This window comes from Doryrhamphus excisus, chromosome 2 (genome assembly GCF_030265055.1).
Source record: "Doryrhamphus excisus isolate RoL2022-K1 chromosome 2, RoL_Dexc_1.0, whole genome shotgun sequence".
NCBI classification, from domain to species: domain Eukaryota; kingdom Metazoa; phylum Chordata; class Actinopteri; order Syngnathiformes; family Syngnathidae; genus Doryrhamphus; species Doryrhamphus excisus.
In genome coordinates, this window is record NC_080467.1 from 28888323 (window position 1) to 28911018 (window position 22696).

The following is a 22696-nucleotide window of genomic DNA, read 5'->3' on the forward strand; positions in this document are numbered from 1 at the left end:
GGACGGAAAAACGCTGCACATCTACCGCGCAGACCTCAGAACTAGGAAACCTATTTGTTGTATTGTTTTGATCTTCTGGCCCGCAAAGAGTTGTGGCCATCGTTAAAGATATCATTTAAATTTTTTTATGATTTTAATTTTTATAATTTTAATTTTTATAATTTTAATTTTTATAATTTTAATTTTTATAATTTTATTTTTTGTAATTTTATTTTTTTATAATTTTAATTTTTATAATTTAAATTTTTATAATTTGTATTTTTATAATTTGTATTTTTATAATTTGTATTTTTATAATTTGTATTTTTATAATTTGTATTTTTATAATTTTAATTTTAATTTTAATTTTAATTTTAATTTTAATTTTAATTTTAATTTTAATTTTAATTTTAATTTTAATTTTAATCTTAATTTTAATTTTAATCAGATTGGCTGGCCACCAGTCCAGGGTGTACCCCGCCCAGGGTCTGGGTTTCTTGTCTACGACCCGACCTCAAATAAACGGGAATGTCCGGTATAGTTGGATCTTCGGATTCTTCCGTGTGGGTCTGGGCTTTAATTTTAATTTTAATTTTAATTTTAATTTTAATTTTAATTTTAATTTTAATTTTAATTTTAATTTTAATTTTAATTTTAATTTTAATTTTAATTTTAGGGGTGCATTTTGGTTGGTATCTATTTGACCTCACAGCTAGGAGACCAGGGTTCAATTCCATACTTCAGTGAAACAGGCATCATACTATATTGGGTAGTACGAGTGTAAAGCCATTTAAAGCTCAGAGGAAGTACGCTGTGAAAAAAAAGTTCAATATCTTATTTAATTTTATTTTTTATTTTTTATTTTTTATTTTTTATTTTTTATTTTTTATTTTTTATTTTTTATTTTTTATTTTTTATTTTTTATTTTTTATTTTTTTTTTTTATTTTTTATTTTTTTATATTTTATTTTATTTTATTTTATTTTAATTTATTTAGTTCATCATTTTATAAGGCTAATAGATGATTAGAAAAGCCATCTAAAAATCTAAACTAAAACTAAAATCTCTTACCATGCTGTTAACTACTCCCTTCAGAGAGCAGCACAAACTGGGTCTAACAAGGACAGAAAAACGCCGCACAAATATCTGAGAGTGTGTAGTTTAAGACAAAGACGCCTCACAGGTCATCCCAAACTTTGGAGCGGTAGTGTATAGCCTGATTTTATAGCCTGATATAGATTTTATATATTTTTTAAATATTTTTTAAATATTTATTTATTATTATTTATTATTTTTAATTATAATAATATTTATTATATTATATTTATTTATTTTTTCTTTTGTTCAGATTCCTGGATTGAACATGTATAGTCGGATAAAAACTGCTGAGTGTTGAGACTTGTACAGGAAGTGACACTTTGTTAAGCAAATCAATCCCAGATTTGGAAGTCTGTAAAGCCTTAAAAAAAAAAAAAGCCATTTTGCTGGCAGCGGCGTGCAGGTGAAAAGCAACAGGAAGCTCTCGAAGCGGGTCAGGTCACGGTGCCTCGGCGGCAACGTCGCTCAAACACGCGTTAAGTGAAATGAATTCCGCAGCTCTCAGAAATGCAGCGAGGCACATCCTCGGCAATAATACCAATAAGCTCCGTGGATAATCTCGTGACCGATTCCGATTAAGTCATGCGCGGCGTGCTGGAAGGCTGACTTGCTCGCAGGGAGGGAAGCGAGGTGGAGTGGCGGCGCCGCGAGGTACGTTTTGTCGCCATGTCGCAGTAGTCAGCGAGCCAAAAAAAAAAAAAAAAACGAGCTTTACGGGCGCCCGCTTCGCTCTGCCGCTCGACCAGAGGAGCTTAAAGGTGAAGCTGAGTCTGCCCCCCCCCGTCCCCCCCGTCTCGCTTTCCACGCCGCCGTGTCAGCTAACTGTTTGCATTGCTGAACATCGCCGCTGCTATGCTAGCACCGCCGGGTCAGAGGTGAGCGACATCGCTGACTCGTGTGGAATTTGTTGTCTCAGCAAAATGCCAAAGTGGCCCCCCGTCGGTCACGTCCCGACGGAAACCTACGAGACAAAGATGGCGGCGCTCCCTGTTGGAAAGCGACGAGTCATAAGACGTGACATCTCACGTCCAAAAAGTTCAACTCGTGAAAGTCTACCCGGGACTTTAGATACTTCATCATCTTTATATCGCTTTATATCAGATTGACACATTTTGCTGAGTCATGACAAGGACGCCGCTGACGTCATCGTACGCATCCTCCCTTGATAACATAGCTAACAATCACAATGCTAACATATGCACATATCTTACACCTATTCAGCCTGTTCTCTATTCTTTTATTGTTACAACTCGTCTTCCAAGAGGACGTAATGTCTGTTTTGGTCAAGTAGTTTGGATAATAATAATAATAATAATAAAAAAAAAAAATAATAATAATAATAATAACCTGCAAAAATGTGACTTATACTCCAGTGCGACTTATGTATGTTTTTTTCTACCTAATTATGCATTTTTGGCCTTGTGTGACTTATACTCCAGTGCGACTTATGTATGTTTTTTTTTTAACTTAATTATGCATTTTTGGCCTTCTGCGACTTATACTCAAGTGTGACTTATGTATGTTTTTTTCTACCTAATTATGCATTTTTGGCCTTGTGCGACTTATGTATGTTTTTTTTCTACCTAATTATGCATTTTTGGCCATGTGCGACTTATACTCCAGTGCGACTTATGTATGTTTTTTTTCTATCAAATTATGCATTTTTTGCCTTGTGCGACTTATACTCCAGTGCGACTTATGTATGTTTTTTTTCTACCAAATTATGCATTTTTGGCCTTCTGCGACTAATACTCCAGTGCGACTTATGTACATATTTTTTAACCTAATTATGCATTTTTGGCCTTCTGCAACTTATACTCCAGTGCGACTTATGTATATATTTTTTTAACCTAATTATGCATTTTGGCCTTGTGCGACTTATGTATGTTTTTTTTACTACCTAATTATGCATTTTTGGCCTTGTGCGACTTATACTCCAGTGCGACTTATGTATGTTTTTTTTCTACATATTTATGCATTTTTGGCCTTGTGCTGATGGAAACGTGGTCATAGGCTATTTCATGCTAATAACATTGCTTCACGTGTGTGTGTGTGTGAATGCCGACCTGCAGCACCGAGTGTCCCAGTGGGCTGTTCTCAGGTAGCTCCGCCTCGTAGTGGCTCCTCTCGAACTTGGGAGCGTTGTCGTTCTGGTCGGTGACGATGACCCTGAGCAGAGCGCTGCTCGCCCTCGCCGGGCGCCCGCCGTCCACCACGCGAATATTCAAGTCGTACGAGTCCTTCTTCTCGCGGTCCAGGTTCCCCATGACGACCAGCTGCGGCAGCTTCTCGTCCGAGTCCACGGCAACTTGCAGACTGAAGAGCTGGTCGGCGTCCGGCCCCGTGCTCAACGTGTACTCGGCCACGCCGTTGTTCCCGGAGTCCCTGTCGGTTGCCATGGGGATTGAAAAGAGGGCGCCGATGTGCGTGTTCTCGGGGATGGACAAAGTGAGTATGGGCGACGAGAACTGCGGCGTGTTGTCGTTGATGTCCATGACCTCGATGCGACCTTCGATGAGACGCGGTCCTGAACCGAGTCCTTTCACCATATCTGTAATGGACACCTCAAACTCCAGGTAACATTTGTCCCCCTCAAAGAGGTTCCGGCAGTCCCTCAGGGTCTCGCGGTCGATTGGGATCTCGGTGGTGAAAATGTCTCCCGTTTTCCCGTCAACTCTCAGGTACGGCGAACCCACTTCCAGCTTGTACAGGTGACCCGTGTCGGGAAGACCCTGATCCGCCGCTAAGCTTCCGATCAGCGTGTTCGGCGGCTGTTCTTCAGGAACACGGTATAAGATATCGGAGGGCACGGCGCCGCATGACGCAAGCAGGACCGCCGCGATGTAGAGCGGAATCCCTCGCCTCAACGCCGCCATGACTCGGACCGTTCTGGAAAAAAGACAAGAAGGAGAACGACACGTTAGCGACGTCGCCCCCCCCTGTCACTCAAGCAGGAGTTGACTCGGAACCGACGGAGCCGCTCGTCTCTCAGATTGATGTTGACGCCGTTCAGGAAAAAGATTGCCGTGTTTGTCTCCCGGGGGGACACTAAAAGCGTCCCAAACTGTTATTGCGCGGCCCGGCTCTCATGCCCGGAGCAGCCGAGCGGCACGGAATGATGACTTCCTCCTGACGGAGCCGCTGCGCTCGGGCGACCGTCGCCGACGTTCCACGTTTTAACAAAAGTATATGGACGCCGCTCAGTCCCGAGTTGCACCCTGAACTCTTAACTCTTATCTGAGCGGGACCTAACATTTAGGACAGGGGTCTCAAACATGCGGCCCGTGGGCCGAATGTGGCACGCATGTGGCACGCAGGACACTACTTTGAGGCCCCCGCCTTGATATGAAAGTTTGATATGGATGCTGTATGGTATCATGTACCCAGAAAAAAAATATTACGTTTATTAATGTTCATGTTAAAGGTTAAATAACTGTTAATAGTTATCCTCCCAATCCGTGTGGAAGTGGTAAGTTTTTGGCTATTTAAGTTTAAAGGAAATTACTCGAAGGCTACCGTTTAGGTCGCTAGCTCTCTCGTTTGCGAGTTAGCATGTGTCTCAAGACCCTTACAGTACCATGATTGACAATGATGCTTACGTATAAACGACTACTAGCCGTACCAAACGTAACTTACGCTACTATGATTGACAACGATGCTTACGTATCATAAACGACTACTAGTCGTACCGAACTTACAGCACCATGATTGATGACAACGATGCTTACGTATAAACGACTACTAGCATACCAACGTAACTTACAGTACCAAGATTGACAACGATGCTTACATATAAACGACTACTAGCCGTACCAACGTAAGTTACAGTACCATGATTGACAATGATGCTTACGTATAAACGACTACTGGCTGTATCAAACGTAACTTACACTACCATGACTGACAACGATGCTTACGTATAAACGACTACTAGCCGTACCAAAATTACACTACCATGATTGACGACAACGATGCTTACGTATAAACAACTACTAGCCGTACCAAACGTAACTTACACTACCATGATTGACAACGATGCTTACGTATAAACGACTACTACCCGTACCAACGTAACTTAGACTACCATGATTGACAACAATGCTTACGTATAAACGACTACTAGCCCTACCAAACGTAACTTACACTACCATGATTGACAACGATGCTTACGTATAAACGACTACTAGCCGTACAAAACGTAACTTAGATTACCATGACTGACAATGATGCTTACGTATCAACGAGTACTAGCAGTACTAACGTAACTTAGACTACCATGATTGACAACGATGCTTACATATAAATGACTACTAGCCATACCAACATAACTTACAGTGCCATGATTGACAACAATGCTTACGTATAATCGAATACTAGCCTTACCAATGGCCGTACCAACGTAACTTACAGGACCATGATTGACAACAATGCTTACGTATCATAAATGACTACTAGCTGTACCAAACTTACGGTACCATGATTGACGACAACGATGCTTACATATAAACGACTACTACCCGTACTAAACTTACAGTACCATGATTGACAACGATGCTTACGTATAAACGACTACTAGCCGTACCAAACGTAACTTACACTACCATGATTGACAACGATGCTTACGTATAAACGACTACTAGCCGTACCAACGTAACTTACACTACCATGACTGAAAACGATGCTTACGTATAAGCGACTACTAGCCATACCAACGTAACTTACAGTACCATGATTGACAATGATGCTTATGTATAAACGACTACTAGCCGTACCAAACGTAACTTACACTACCATGACTGACAACGATTCTTACGTATCATAAATGACTACTAGCTGTACCAAACTTACGGTACCATGATTGACGACAACGATGCTTACATATAAACGACTACTAGCCGTACTAAACTTACAGTACCATGATTGACAACAATGCTTACGTATAAATGACTACTAGCCATACCAACATAACTTACAGTACCATGATTGACAACAATGCTTACGTATAATCGAATACTAGCCTTACCAATGTAACTTACACTACCATGATTGACAACGATGCTTATGTATAAACGACTAATAGCCGTACTAACGTAACTTACACTACCATGAGACAACAATGCTTACGTATAATCGAATACTAGCCGTACTAACGTATCTTACACTACAATGATTGACAACGATGCTTACGTATAATCAACGTAAAAAAAAAAACGTAACTTAACACTACCACTGACCTCTACTTGTACCGAACTGCACCACAATAAATGAGTACTACCCGTACCCATCTTATACTACCTTATACTACCATCAATGACTACTTCTCGTACCTAAGCATGAGCTGTACGCAAGCTTCCATAAACTCCATTAACATAAACTTATATATTTGCTTATGTAAGACATTTGTGAAGAGTCGTAATGTTCTATTTCCAGTGAGGAGGACAAAAGCAGCAAATGTTCAGCCTGTTGGTGTCGCCTCCCTGCTGGGCCACGTGTGTGTGTGTGTGTGTGTTTGTGTGTTGGTGTGTGTGTGTGCTTCTCTGAAAGCTGACAAATACTGAGCCATCAGCCTGTGACCTCTGACCCTGAGGCATTTCACACGAAACGGAGTGTCATCCTGGCACAAAAAAAAAATCACATTTTTTTGGGATCAAATTTGCAAATTTCGTTGTTTTCCAAAGAAAAAAAATGTCATGGATTTCACAAACAATTTTTTTTTCCATTTCACAATTTTTTTGTTAACTACTCCCTACAGTGAACGGCACAAACTGGGTGTAACAAGGACAGAAAAACGCTGCACAACTATGCAAGAAGAGATATCTCAGAGTGTTTTCCAAAGAAAAACAAATTTTCATGCATTTTGCAAACAATTTTTTTTGAGCAGCACAAACTATTCTTGTAATATTGTGATTTTTTTCTGTAATCCAATTTTGCAAAAATTACAACTTTATTTGTTTTTTCTCATTATATTACAATTTTGAAAAAATAAATCCTATTTTTTCTTGAATATTTCATATAAACTATTTCAACTTTCTTCTTGTAATTTTTCTTCTCGTAATTATGAGATTCATGCGAGAATATTTTGACTTTATTCTTGTAATATTATGATTTTTTTTTCTGTAACCCAATTTTGTAAAAATTACAACTTTATTTGTGTTTTTTTTCTTATTATATTACAACTTTGAAGAAATAAATCCTATTTTTTCTTGAATATTTCATATAAACTATTTCAACTTTCTTCTTGTAATTTTTCTTCTCGTAATTATGAGATTCATGTGAGAATATTTTGACTTTATTCTTGTAATATTATGATTTTTTTCTGTAACCCAATTTTGCAAAAATTACAACTTTATTTGTTTTTTCTCATTATATTACGACTTTGAAAAAATAAATCCTATTTTTTCTTGAATATTTCAACATTATTAAAATTATGTTATTTTTCCTCATAATATTAAATGGCTATTATATGTTCTCAAAAATATTTTTACTTGATTCTTGTAAAATGAAATTGTGTTAAATTCTATATTTAGAACCAGACTTTGGCCACCTCAATGTAACCACAAAAGAAAAGGTGTCCAAAGTGTGACCCGGGGTCCATTTTCAGCCCGCACCTCAGCATATTGTCAACATTAATGACAGAGAAGAAGAAAGATATCTCAGTGTTTTCCAAAGAAAAACAAATTTTCATCCATTTTGCAAACTATTTTTTTTGAGCAGCACAAACTGGGTCTAACAAGGACAGAAAAACGCTGCAAAAATATCTGACAGTGTGTAGTTTAAGACAAAGACGCCTCACAGCTAAGAAAAAGCCATAGCCGGAGCCTATCCCAGTTGACTTTAAGAAGCGGTGTACACCCTGGACTGGTCGCCAGCCAATCACAGGGCACATATAGACAAACAACCATTCACACTCCCATTCATGAAAGGTCCCGCTTTTCCCAGAATTCCACATCCTCTTGACAAAAACATTTTGAAACCATCTCAGCATCGTTGAAAACCGGGTGACAATTTTCCGCATCCCAAAAAAAAAACATTCCCACACAATTTAACGACTTCTTCTGTGTTTCAGTAATAAAAGCTAGTACTGCTGTTAGCAATTTGTTTTGGGGGTTTAGGGACCCCCAAGAGTGAACTCCATTTGCACAAAAACAAAAGGTCAACTTGACCTGAGGTTGTAGAAGAGTTGCTGTTGCACAATATGTTTTGGAAAAATTCCCTAAGTGGGAAGTGGACCCCTTTACTCCTGGGAAAAAGCCACAATTCCCATAGATGGAAAAATATCCATGCCTTGTCATGATTAAGGTTGAATAATAAATGAGTGTAGCACCTTTTCCCTTGACTTTGTATTCCAATACTTCCAATTGATGTGTTTTTTGTTTTTTTTTAGGATTGTGTGTCGCTAAAGTCACACGAACGGCATCGAACATTCGTGACAGTTCCTTTTGAGGTCGTGAGAAGTTTGTTGTAGATGTCAGGAGAGTCAATTCTTTTCATGACTTGCACATCCGCCCTGCTGACATGCTGCTGTGTTTGTTCACATGCTCTGTGTGTATGTGTGTGTACTTGTGTGTACTTTTGTGTGTGTGTGTGTGTGTGTGTGTGTAATGGCCGTAACCCGTTCTCACACTTCAGTGAGACAGGCACCGTACTATATTGGGTAGTACGAGTGTAAAGCCATTTAAAGCCCTAAGGAAGTACGCTGTCAAGAAAAAAAAAATTAATATGTAATAATCTAATATGTTTTATTTTGGCTGCACGGTGGTCGAGTGGTTAGCGCGCAGACCTCACAGCTAGGAAACCTGAGTTCAATCCCACCCTCTGTGTGGAGTTTGCATGTTCTCCCCCATTCCAAAAACAAGGTCCAAGCGGTAGAAAATGAATGAATGTTTCATTTTGGCTGCACGGTGGTCGAGTGGTTAGCGCGTAGACCTCACAGCTAGGAGACCCGAGTTCAATCCCATCCTGTGTGTGGAGTTTGCATGTTCTCCCCATGGGTTTTCTCCGGGTACTCCGATTTCTTCCCACATCCAAAAAAACATGCTAGGTTAATTAGCGACTCCAAATTGTCCATAGGTATGAATGTGAGTGTGAATGGTTGTTTGTCTATATGTGCCCTGTGAAAAGCCCTAAGGAAGTACGCTGTCAAGAAAAGAAAAATTACTTTTATCTTATTTACATCTAATATGTTTTATTTTGGTTGCACGGTGGTCGAGTGGTTAGCGCGCAGACCTCACAGCTAAGAAACCCGAGTTCAATCCCATCCTCTGTGTGGAGTTTGCATGTTCTCCCCCATAACAAAAACAAGATCCAAGCGGTAGAAAATGAATGAATGTTTTATTTTGGTTGCACGGTGGTCGAGTGGTTAGCGCGCAGACCTCACAGCAAGGAGACCCTAGTTCAAGACTCCGATTTCTTCCCACATTCCAAAAAAAACATGCTAGGTTAATTAGCGACTCCAAATTGTCCATAGGTATGAATGTGAGTGTGAATGGTTGTTTGTCTATATGTGCCCTGTGATTGGCTGGCTGGCCACCAGTCCAGGGTGGACCCCGCCTCTCGCCCGAAGACAGCTGGGATAGGCTCCAGCACGCCCCCCCCACGACCCTTGTGATGATAAGCGGTAGAAAATGAATGAATGTTTTATTTTGGTTGCACGGTGGTCGAGTGGTTAGCGTGTAGACCTCACAGCTAGGAGACCCGAGTTCAATCCCATCCTGTGTGTGGAGTTTGCATGTTCTCCCCATGGGTTTTCTCCGGGTACTCCGGTTTCCTCCAACATTCCAAAAAAACATGCTAGGTTAATTAGCGACTCCAAATTGTCCATAGGTATGAATGTGAGTGTGAATGGTTGTTTGTCTATATGTGCCCTGTGAAAAGCCCTAAGGAAGTACGCTGTCAAGAAAAAAAAATTACTTTTATCTTATTTACGTCTAATATGTTTTATTTTGGTTGCACGGTGGACGAGTGGTTTGCGCGCAGACCTCACAGCTAAGAAACCCGAGTTCAATCCCATCCTCTGTGTGGAGTTTGCATGTTCTCCCCCATTCCAAAAACAAGGTCCAAGCGGTAGAAAATGAATGAATGTTTTATTTTGGTTGCACGGTGGTCGAGTGGTTAGCGCGCAGACCTCACAGCTAGGAGACCAGAGTTCAAGACTCCGATTTCTTCCCACATTCCAAAAAAAAAAACATGCTAGGCTAATTAGCGACTCCAAATTGTCCATAGGTATGAATGTGAGTGTGAATGGTTGTTTGTCTATATGTGCCCTGTGATTGGCTGGCTGGTGACCAGTCCAGGGTGTACCCCGCCTCTCCCCCCTGAAGACAGCTGGGATAGGCTCCAGCACCCCTTGTGAGGATAAGCGATAGAAAATGAATGAATGTTTTATTTTGGTTGCACGGTGATCGAGTGGTTAGCGCGTAGACCTCACAGCTAGGAAACCCGAGTTCAATCCCATCCTTTGTGTGGAGTTTGCATGTTCTCCCCGTGCATGCGTGGGTTTTCTCCGGTTTCCTCCCACATTCCAAAAAAAAACATGCTAGGTTAATTAGCCACTCCAAATTGTCCATAGGTATGAATGTGAGTGTGAATGGTTGTTTGTCTATATGTGCCCTGTGATTGGCTGGCTGGCCACCAGTCCAGGGTGTACCCCGCCTCTCGCCCCAAGCGACCCTTGTGATGATAAGCAGTAGCAAATGAATATAAATGTAAATGTAAAAGTGACTATAGGGGTGTTATTTAATACATTGAGGGCTCTAATAATGTAAACAAACATATTCAGCAGATCATCATTACGTGGAGTAATACCGTGATTCGTCGTCTTTGACTTTATATCATGAAGGCACTTTGGAGGACGAAAAAAAGGCGGCAACTTTTCCTCCGTGTCGACAAAAGCACAACATGATGGAAAGCTGCATGTTGTCATGTAAACAAGCAAAGACACAACATTGTTGTGTAAATGTGTGTGTGTTGCGCAATAACATTTGAATGTGTAAGGAGTCAGACAGTCGCTACGGTCTCCTGCGGTGTGTGTGTGTGTGTGTGTGTGTGACAAAGACACACCACCGCATGTGTGTGTGTGTGTGTGTGTGTGTGTGTGCATTGCAAAGCAGCTGGTCGGTCCTGTTAGCACCCGCCGTTAAGTGTGTGTGTTCACTATTGACATTCAGAGAGCATCTCCGTGGTAACTACCTCACACGGTTTGTGCGTTAAAATGACCTCACGCTGCCATGGCGGCGCCGTGTTAATGTCCCGCCGAGGTGAATGTCCGGGGGGGCCTTTTTTTTTTTTTTTTTCCAATTGGAAAAAAAAAATTGTGATGATGTCACAATGAAAACAGCAAGTGTGACTTCAATCGGGTTTTATAAAAAATGAACGCATTCACGTTATTCCTAACCTATTTTTTTTCTTTAATATTTCAACTATTTGCCAGTAAAATTACTTGATTTTTTCCTCTTAATATTACAAGTTTATTCTCATAATATTGCAGAATTTTTTCCAATTGGAGTACGACTTTTTTTTATTATCATAAATAATAATTTTTCCACAAACTATTTCAACTTTCTTCTTGTAATTTTTCTTCTCGCAATTATGAGATTAGTGACAAAATATTTTGACTTTATTCTTGTAATATTATGATTTTTTTCTGTAACCCAATTTTGCAAAAATTACAACTTTATTTGTTCATTTTTTTCTTGAATATTTCATATAAACTATTTCAACTTTCTTCTTGTAATTTTTCTTCTCGTAATTATGAGATTAGTGCCAGAATATTTTGACTTTATTCTTGTAATATTATGATTTTTTTATGTAACCCAATTTTGTAAAAATTACAACTTTATTTGTTGTTTTTTTCTTATTATATTACGACTTTAAAAAAATAAATCTTTTTTTTCTTGAATATTTCATATAAACTATTTCAACTTTCTTCTCGTAATTTTTCTTCTCGTAATTATGAGATTAGCGCCAGAATATTTTGACTTTATTCTTGTAATATTATGATTTTTTTCTGTAACCCAATTTTGCAAAAATTACAACTTTATTTGTTTTTTTTTTATTATATTACGACTTTGAAAAATAAATCCTATTTTTTCTTGAATATTTCATATAAACTATTTCAACTTTCTTCTTGTAATTTTTCTTCTCGTAATTATGAGATTAGTGGCAGAATATTTTGACTTTATTCTTGTAATATTATGATTTTTTCTGTAACCCAATTTTGCAAAAATTACAACTTTAGTTGTTGTTTTCTTCCTTATTATATTACGACTTTGTAGAAATAAATCCTATTTTTTCTTGAATATTTCATATAAACTATTTCAACTTTCTTCTTGTAATTTTTCTTCTCGTAATTAGGAGATTAGTGGCAGAATATTTTGACTTTATTCTTGTAATATTATGATTTTTTTCTGTAACCCAATTTTGCAAAAATGACAACTTTATTGGGTTTTTTTTCTCATTATATTATGACTTTGAAGGAATAAATCATATTTTTTTCTTGAATATTTCAACATTATTAAAATTATGTTATTTTTCCTCATAATATTAAATGGCTATTACATGTTCTCAAAAATATTTTTACTTGATTCTTGTAAAATTAAACTGATTTTCTTTTTTTTTTTAAATACTTTTTGTGTTAAATTCTATATTTAGAACCAGACTTTGGCCACCTCAATGTAACCTCCAAAGAAAGGGTGTCCAAAGTGTGACCCGGGGTCCATTTTCAGCCCGCACCTCAGCATATTGTCAACATTAATGACATATCCGAATAAATATGATGCTAATTAGCCTTGCCAGCCTATAAGACGTTGTGCATTATTTCATTTTTACAGACTCCTCCCTCAAGGTATCGAACGCCAACGAGCCGTTTGTTGACCACACACATCCACTGGCACCACCGGGTCGATGTCTGCTGTCGTTTTTCAGGCGACCCGTGTTGCACATTGAACATCTCACCTTAAAGCAACGGTAACCGAGTTAAAACACAAGTTAAAAAGTGTTTGTTTACGTTCTTGATGTTGTTACAAAGCCGCCGTTAGCGACAAGATGGCGACTTTAAAAGCGTCTTTCTTGGCTAATTAATCGAAAAGGAGGGACTTGTGTGTTTGTGTGTGTGTGTGTTGTTCAACCTGCCTGACAGGAACTTCTAGTTCTCGCACACACACACACACACACACGGCATTAGCACACACATAACACATAATATAATAAAAAGGAGCTATGATGTGTTCATGTCACGATGTGTATGGTAAATTTGAACACTATACACACGGCACCATGTGTGTGTGTGTGTGTGTGGTCCATCCGAGCTGCATGACAAAAGGGATTACTCTAATGACCCTATTCACATGCTATTGTTTCGTTTACACACAAACACACACACACACACACAAAGTGTGTGTCATTCAGGGAAGCACAAAAAAATTTAAGCGCATAATTTTTTTTGTCCTACGCTCAGCATGACACCTGAACGCATCACATTGCAAAAACAACAAATAATGAGCTCATAGTGTATGCATAGTGTATACAATACGAGCCCCGCCCACTTTGACACCAGGATACGGACTGTGTAACGAAACCAAGTGTACTTTTTTTTGGGGGGGGGGGCGTCGGGGGCTGGGGGCGGGGGGGTCCAGGTATGTATTATATACCTACTTTATTAACAAACTCACTTATTTAGCTATGACTTCTACACTCTAAACGCACCACACACTCAAATCCGTCCCCTCACGACCGCCCAGCCCCCGTCCCCCCCAAAAAAAAAATCATGCAGGGCCGTACCCGAGGGTGTCCTCATATAATCAATCCTCCAATCCGCCAAGCAACTGTATTGGACCACGTTTATGTGAGTGGGGGTTGGAGAGGTGGGGGTCAGGGTTCCGGGGTCGTGGAAGTGGGTGCACGTCATGAGCCCCAAAGATTCTCTATTGACACACTTTCATACTCACACTTATACTAAAAAGTACCGTAAACAGTAAATGCATTACACGGGATGCATTACCCGACACGCCCCCCGCCCCCCCTCCGCCCCCCCCAAAAAAAAAATGATGCAGGGCCGTACCCGAGGGTGTCCTCATATAATCAATCCTCCAATCCGCCAAGCAAATATATCGGACCTGAACCTGTAGCCCGCCACGTTTATGTGAGTGGGGGTCGGAGAGGTGGGTGTCAGTCGGGGGTCGTGGAAGTGGGTGCACGTCATGAGCCCCAAAGATTCTCTATTGACACACTTTCATACTGATACTTTACACTTACAATGAAAAGTACCGTAAACGGTAAATGCAATACCCGGGATGTTGTACTCAACGACACGCCCCCCCGCCCCCCCCCCCCCCCCAAAAAAAAAAAATTATGCAGGGCCGTACCCAAGGGTGTCCTCATATAATCAATCCTCGAATCCGCCAAGCAAAAGTATCAGACCACGTTTATGTGAGTGGGGGTCAGAGAGGTGGGGGTCGGGTTTCGGGGGTCGTGGAAGTGGGTGCACGTCATGAGCCCCAAAGATTCTCTATTGACACACTTTCATAATGATACTTTACACTCACAATGAAAAGTACCGTAAACGGTAAATGCATTACCCGGCATCTTGTACTCAACGACACGCCCCCCGCCCCCCATTGGTGGGTGCGCCCCGCCATGCTGCACACTTACCGCCCTCAATCGCACCCCTCAGTCACCGCCACTTTTAGCTACTAGAGAAGAAGAAGAGGAAGAACATAAAGGATTTGGAAGTACATGAACTAGTGTGTGTACTGTTATTGTGTGTACTGTAAGTGCGTGTACTGCAAGTATGTGTACTGCAAGTGTGTGTACCTGAAACACAACGGCGCCGACATTCATCTCCGTATTAAACATCCCATTTCCCATATCGGAAAAAGTAACACAAATCAACCCAAGTGCAACCAGGAAATGATTCCCAAAGTTAAAGCGACCGCTTCCTGTACGCGTATCGCGGCGTCAGGAAGGAGGCCACGGGGTCAAAGGTCAAGCGGGACGTCTCTCTCTCCCTTTAAGGAACACCAGAAGTTTTTAAATACCACACCCCCCCCCCCACCTACCCGGCAGCACCGGAGAAACCGGAGCAACCAGATTCCCGGTCCCTCTCACACACATGCTTGTGTTTGTACTTGTGTCGCCGTGTTTGGACCTGGAGTCGGAAAGTCGGAGAGTCGGAAAGTCGGAAAGTCAAACCGGCCCAAAACATGCAAAAAATATGATTTTCATATTTCATAAAACCCAAAAGGTCATGATTCCCGGGCCTTTTTTTTTTTCCCCAATGGACTCTTTGGAACTCCGCTGCAACCCCTAATGAATTACAAGCATCCAATACAGAACTCCCAAAATTCCCGTTGATGATTGTTCCGTGTCGGAGGTTCTGAGAGGCGGCTTGACCCGCAAAAGAAAGCTCAATTCCACCATTCCAGGAGATTCCGGATCGATACGGATCAATAGCCATGCAGGGAATGAAGGAAAAATGGACTAAAATGGATCCATTTCAACAACAAGTGTTTTTTAAATATAAAAATATATTAAAATATATAAATATACTATTTATTTCATGGTATAAACTACATGGAGTTGAAATCAAAGTACAAGTAAAAAAATAAAATATATTTAATGAATAAATATGTTAGTGAAGAGTTCGTACCTGGACCGATTGACAGCAGCGCAGCAGCCCAGCTTGGAGCGCTCCAGCCCGGCTACAGGCTCCGCGGGTCCTCGGTGTCCAACCAAAAACCGCTCCGGAACTCGGAGGGTGGTTAAAAAAAAAAAAAACCGAAGAATCCAAGAAGATTAAAAGTAAAAACGTTGAAAGAAATCCAAACGTAGAAAAAGAATATTCCTGTGAGTCCACTTTTTTTTTTTTTCTCACTGTCGTGACCACCTCGGTTCGGTCGATCGGTGCGTGTCTCCGATGTCACACCGCCGACGGAACTATGATCCTGGGAAGATGTAGCACCGGCACCCGGGGTGTAGGTGGTGGGAGTCTGGTGGATGTTAAAAGTAAAAAAACAAGGGAAATAAAGATATTTCAAAAATTATTTAAAAAAAAATGCTCCGCTTTGACTTGTCAGCGTCCAGTCCGACTCACGGGACCGCTTTGCCGACTCAACTGCAGCTCAGGTCCGGTCCGGTCCGGCTCGGAACGGCTCGCCTTGCTTCTGCTTCTTCCGCCGCTGCTGCTGGATGGATGAATGAGGAGGACAAAGTGAGAGAGTCCAAAGCTTCCTGTCTCAAACTCAACCTTCCTCTCTCTCACAAACACACACTCTCTATTGGCCCCCCCCTCCCTCACATGACAACACTGGGGGGGGGTATTTTTTTTAAAAACCTTTATTTCCTCTTTTTAAATCTTTTAAACTTATTCTATATCATTAACCAACAGTGTAAATGTTTTATTTATTAAAAGACGTGACATTGTGACGTCACTAGTGGAGTTAAAAATGATGTACTATTTCACAATATGACGTGTATGTGTAGCTATGATAATATATAAATATAATGATAATAATAATAATAATAATAATATGTTCTTTCCATGCTTTTCAGCTCAGTCGGAGGAAAAAATACATTTCTCGCGCTTTGAGCGCCCCTCACTGGCAATAAGTGGTACTGCACCAGTGAGGGAAATGTGACTATGTGGTGTTAGTGGCTGTTATTGTGTTTTTATTACAGTGTGTGTGTGTGTGTGTGTGTGTTTAAGCTGCTTTTACTTTTACTCCATCACACACACACACACACACACACAGGACGTGGATTATCTACTTCCTCTTTGTCAAGTGTCTGCTCCACACAAACCAAACAACAACATCATTATAAAAAAATATACAAACTTAAGACATGTTTGTACTTTCACTATTTCAAACATCTTGAAAGATTTCAGGTTTTCACAGACTGAGATGAATTAAAAAAAAAAAAAAACACACATCGCTTCCACGCCCCCCCCCCCTCGCCACTTTATGCTTTCAAACGTGGGTTCATTAGTAAACGGTGTCATTCCGGGGTTGAATGTAACATATTATTAGTCAAGTTTTATTTTGCCCTAATTTAAAAGCTCTTAAACATAAAGTCGGTTAAAAAAAACATATAAGGCATTCAGAAGATGAATTCAAAGACATGCTGTGATTTATGTACCTCTTAAATGTCTTTTTGTCTCTGTATTTGTCTACTATATTGGTTAATAGCAGAGTAAATGTGACTGTAGGGGTGCTATTTCATGACTGGAGGGCTCTAATCATGTTAAAAAGTGCACTTAGAATGTTGTAGACAGGTTTTGTGTGTCCTGTATGTCTTATTTTCTGTTATTAGAAGTACTATATTGGCTAATAGGAGTGTAAAGGTGACTATAGGGGTGTTATTTCATGTCTAGAGGGCTCTAATAATGTTTACAAGTGCACTTAGAATGTAGTAAAGTCTTATATGTCTTATTTTGTCTTATTAAAAGTACTATGTTGGATAATGGGAGTGTAAAGGTGACTATAGGGGTGCTATTTCATGTTTGGAGAGCTCTAATAATGTTAAAAAGTGCAATTAGAATGTAGTAAACAGGCTGTCTGTGTCTTTTATGTCTTTTTTCTCTTATTAGAAGTACTATATTGGATAATAGGAGTGTAAAGGTGACTATAGGGGTGTTATTTCTTGTCTTGAGGGCTCTAATAATGTTAAAAAGTGCACTTAGAATGTTGTAAACAGGTTTTGTGTGTCCTGTATGTCTTATTTTCTGTTATTAGAAGTACTATATTGGCTAATAGGAGTGTAAAGGTGACTATAGGGGTGCTATTTCATGTCTGGAGAGCTCTAATAATGTTAAAAAGTGCAATTAGAATGTAGTAAACAGGCTGTCTGTGTCTTTTTTCTCTTATTAGAAATACTATATTGGATAATAGGAGTGTTAAGGTGACTATAGGGGTGTTATTTCATGTCTAGAGGGCTCTAGTAATGTTAAAAAGTGCACTTAGAATGTTGTAAACAGGTTTTGCTTGTCTTATATGTCTTTTTTTTCTCTTATTCTAGGTACTATATTGGATAATAGGAGTGTAAAGGTGACTATAGGGGTGTTATTTCATGTCTAGAGGGCTCTAATAATGTTAAAAAGTGCACTTAGAATGTAGTAAAGTCTTATATGTCTTATTAGAAGTACAATAGTGGATAATGGGAGTGTAAATGGAACTATAGGGGTGCTATTTCATGTCTAGAGGTCTCTAATAATGTTAAGAAGTGTACTTAGAATGTTGTAAACAGGTTGTCTGTGTCTTATATGTCTTATTTTCTCTTATTACAAGTACTATACCAGATAATAGCAGAGTAAATGTGACTATAGGGGTGTTATTTCATGTCTAGAGAGCTCTAATAATGTTAAAAAGTGCACTTAGAATGTTGTAAACAGGTTTTTTGTGTCTTATTATATCTACTATATTCAGGAATATAATATATCTATTGAGGAATATGGTGTATTTATTGAGGTAGTGAAGGAATATGGTGTATTTATTGAAAAGTTTTGATGGAAGTATTCCATTTGCAACACAGCAGTTGTCATCGTTCTTCTGATGAACGATTCCAACGTGGAACTTTTCTTCTTCCTGCACGGAGGAGGAACTTTCTTTGTGTTTTTATGAGGGTGGCTATAGGGAATATTGATGAGGATATTACGGCTGCTTGTGGGGGCCACGCGGGCCGCGGGGTTAATTACTGCAAAGCATGCTGGGAAGCGAGAGGCAACCGCAGGGCTTCACAGTCGGCAGCAGACAAACTGGCCCAAAATGAAACCAACAAACACGACAAAGGCCGCGGCGGTGCGCTCTGCTTGTTTTGTGTCTCGGCCCGTGCCGGGCGGGCGGGGCTTGTTTACACACCAGCCTCTCTCAAACAGAGATGCCACAACTTTGCCACGAAACAGCAGATTTGACATTTATCCGCCCGTGTCTGTGACAAATACACACTTTCACACAGAGACACATCCCACTTTTGGTACAGCTCCGATTTCACTTTCTAAATACACTTTGAAACATTATTAGAGCTCTCTAGACATGAAATAACATCCCTATAGTCACCTTTACACTCCCATTACCCGATATAGTAGATATAATAAGACATATACACAACACAGGAAACCTGTCTGACTTTCTTAATACACTTTTAAACATATTAGAGCTCTCTAGACATAAAATAACACCCCTATAGTCACCTTTACACTCCTATTACTCGATATAGTAAATATAATAAGACATAAACGCAACACAGGAAACCTCTTTGACATTATAAATACACTTTTAAACATGATTAGAGCTCTCTAGACATGAAATAACACCCCTATAGTCCCATTCACACTCCTATTACCCAATATAGTAGATATAATAAGACATATACACAACACAAGAAACCTGTCTGACTTTCTTAATACACTTTTAAACATATTAGAGCTCTCTGGGCATGAAATAACACCCCTATGGTCCCATTCACACTCCTATTGCCCAATATAGTAAATATAATAAGACTTATACACAACACAGGAAACCTCTTTGACGTTCTAAATACACTTTTAAACATGATTAGAGCTCTCTAGACATGAAATAACACCCCTATAGTCCCATTCACACTCTTATTACCCAATATAGTAGATATAATAAGACATATACACAACACAAGAAACCTGTTTGACTTTCTTAATACACTTTTAAACATTATTAGAGCTCTCGAGACATGAAATAACACCCCTATAGTCACCATTACACTCCTACTACCCAATATAGTAGATATAATAAGACTTATACACAACAGAAGAAACCTGTTTGACTTTCTAAATACACTTTTAAACATTATTAGAGCTCTCTAGACATGAAATAACACCCCTATAGTCACATTCACATTCCTATTACCCAATATAGTAGATATAATAAGACATATACACAACACAGGAAACCTGTTCTAAATACATTATTAGAGCTCTCTAGACATGAAATAACACCCCTATAGTCACCTCTACACTCCTATTACCCAATAAATATGTCATATTCCATCACTACTTTCCAATAAATATACTACATTCCGCAAAAAATTAAAATTAAAATTAAAATTAAAATTAAAATTAAAATTAAAATTAAAATTAAAATTAAAATTAAAATTAAAATTAAAATTAAAATTAAAATTAAAATTAAAATTAAAATTAAAATTAAAATTAAAATTAAAATTAAAATTAAAATTAATTAAAATGTGGTACTTGGATCGCATTCACAGTTACGTAACATTTCTTTCATCTTCAGCGTCCACGTCGGAGACATAAAACAAAGAAGAAGAACACGACTTTGAGGCCGTCTCTGCCTGATTTGCCCGCCATTGTGTTACGGCGTTAGCGACGTGCAGGACGTCCACAGTCGACACGCTCGTCATTATTCATCCAACAAAGAGAAAAGTGATGAAACAATGGAGCGTGGCTCCGCTGAGCTTTGCCGTAAGAAACGTCCAATCAGGAGTGTTCGTGCCAGCCAGCGGCCGCCGAGACCAGACGCCGATAACAATGTTCATTATTCACGTCAATTGAATTATGAATTAAAGGCAAAGGATGACATGGCCTATTCAAATCATTCTCTCCTCTAAATGTTTAGACTAATGTCCCTGAAGAGGGAAGAGGGAAGGCACAAAGTTAGTTTGGTAAAAAAATGTTAGCATGCGGCCGCCCCCCAACCCACAAAAAATTACTTTTAAGTTTATTAGTTCCACAGTAACTACTCTAAATGTATGTGCTTTAGTTCCTCAGTAACTACTCATTAGTTTATCAGTTCCTCAGTAACTACTCTAAATATATGTGCCTTAGTTCCTCAGTAATTACTCATTAGTTTATCAGTTCCTCAGTAACTACTCTAAATGTATGTGCCTTAGTTCCTCAGTAACTACTCATTAGTTTATCAGTTTCACAGTAACTACTCTAAATGTATGTGCTTTACTTCCTCAGTAACTACTTATTAATACATTAGTTCCACAGTAACTACTCTAAATGTATGTGCTTTAGTTCCTCAATAATTACTCATTAGTTTATCAGTTCCTCAGTAACTACTCTAAATATATGTGCCTTAGTTCCTCAGTAATTACTCATTAGTTCATCAGTTCCTCAGTAACTACTCTAAATATATGTGCCTTAGTTCCTCAGTAATTACTCATTAGTTCATCAGTTCCTCGGTAACTACTCTAAATGTATGTGCCTTAGGTCCTCAGTAACTACTCATTAGTTCATCAGTTCCACAGTAACTACTCTAAATGTATGTGTCTTAGTTCCTCAATAACTACCGTAAATGTGTGTGCCTTAGTTCCTCAGTAACTACTCATTAGTTCATCAGTTCCACGGTAACTACTCTAAATGTATGTGCCTTAGTTCCTCAATACCTACCCTAAATGTGTGTGCCTTAGGTCCTCAGTAACTACTCATTAGTTCATCAGTTCCTCAGTAACTACTCTAAATGTATATGCCTTAGGTCCTCAGTAACTACTCATTAGTTCATCAGTTCCACGGTAACTACTCTAAATGTATGTACCTTAGTTCCTCAGTAACTACTCATTAGTTCATCAGTTCCTCAGTAACTACTCTAAATGTATATGCCTTAGATCCTCAGTAACTACTCATTAGTTTATCAGTTCCTCAGTAACTACTCTAAATATATGTGCCTTAGTTACTCAGTAACTACTCTAAATGTGCATGCTTTACTTCCCCAACAACTGCTTCTAAGTTTATTAGTTCCACAGTCACTACTCTAAACGCAGGTGTCTTACTTCCTTAGTAACTACTCTAACTGGTTGTGATTTAGTTCCTCAGCAACTAATCATTAGTTCATCAGTTCCACAGTAACTACTCTAAATGTATGTGCCTTAGTTCCTCAGTAACTACTTTCAATGTATGTGCTTTACTTCCTCAGTAATACTTATTAATGTATTAGTTCCACAGTAACTACTCTAAATGTATGTGCTTTACTTCCTCAGTAATACTTATTAATGTATTAGTTCCACAGTAACTACTCTAAATGTATATGTGCCTTAGTTCCTTAGTAACTACATATAATATATGTATATAATATATATATATATATATATATATATATATATATATATATATATATATATATATATATATATATATATATATATATATAATACAATCATATTATTGTTATTAGAAAGTTGTTCAAAGCAAGGAAGCTCCTATTTACCATTTTTGTCCACATGCCCTGAATGCATCGTCATGAGAGAAGCTCCCCCCCCCCCCCCCCACATCAAGCAGGGTCCATCCCCCGCTTGATGTGTTCCACACTAACGCTTCCTGGGTGGCATTTCAATAAAGGTGAGCGGACCGGGTTCAGTCAAACCTCGGCTTGACCTCCGACCTCCGGTTGGAGGAAGTCAAGCTGCAGTCGGGAATGTTGACATTTCCTCCACGTCCGCTTCATTAAGTCCTCACTTGCTCAACCTGCAACACACCAGGAAGAAGAAGACGAAGAAGAAGAAAGAAGGCGATGAGGAACAGGAAGTACTTCCATTTCAACTTAGGTGGAAAAGGGGCGGGGGGGGGGGGGGGGGGGGGGGGTCAAAGATCAGTGGTTGCTACGGCGACACTGAGACGCTCCTGGCGCATCCCGATG

The 22696-nt window shown here is 39.3% G+C and overlaps 1 protein-coding gene across 5 annotated transcripts in view; it reads right to left on the bottom strand.

Moving 5' to 3' along the window:
• LOC131105642 (protocadherin-1-like) overlaps positions 1 to 22282 on the bottom strand; it is a 148609-nt gene extending 126327 nt beyond the window's left edge. For 3 of the 5 annotated variants that reach the window (XR_009119972.1, XM_058054023.1, XM_058054031.1), the window contains exons 1-2: positions 15721 to 16279; positions 3143 to 3965 (exon numbers count right to left, since the gene is read on the bottom strand). Coding sequence is in view for 4 of the 5 variants with exons in the window: in XM_058054023.1 (XP_057910006.1) it covers positions 3143 to 3952 (810 nt within the window). In the remaining variant the exon portion in view is untranslated. Of the gene's footprint in view, positions 1 to 3142; positions 3966 to 15720; positions 16280 to 22267 lie in introns of those variants that run through there. The other 2 variants (XM_058054005.1, XM_058054014.1) reach the window with 2 other exon arrangements.
• Between the last annotated feature and the right edge of the window lie 414 nt (positions 22283 to 22696).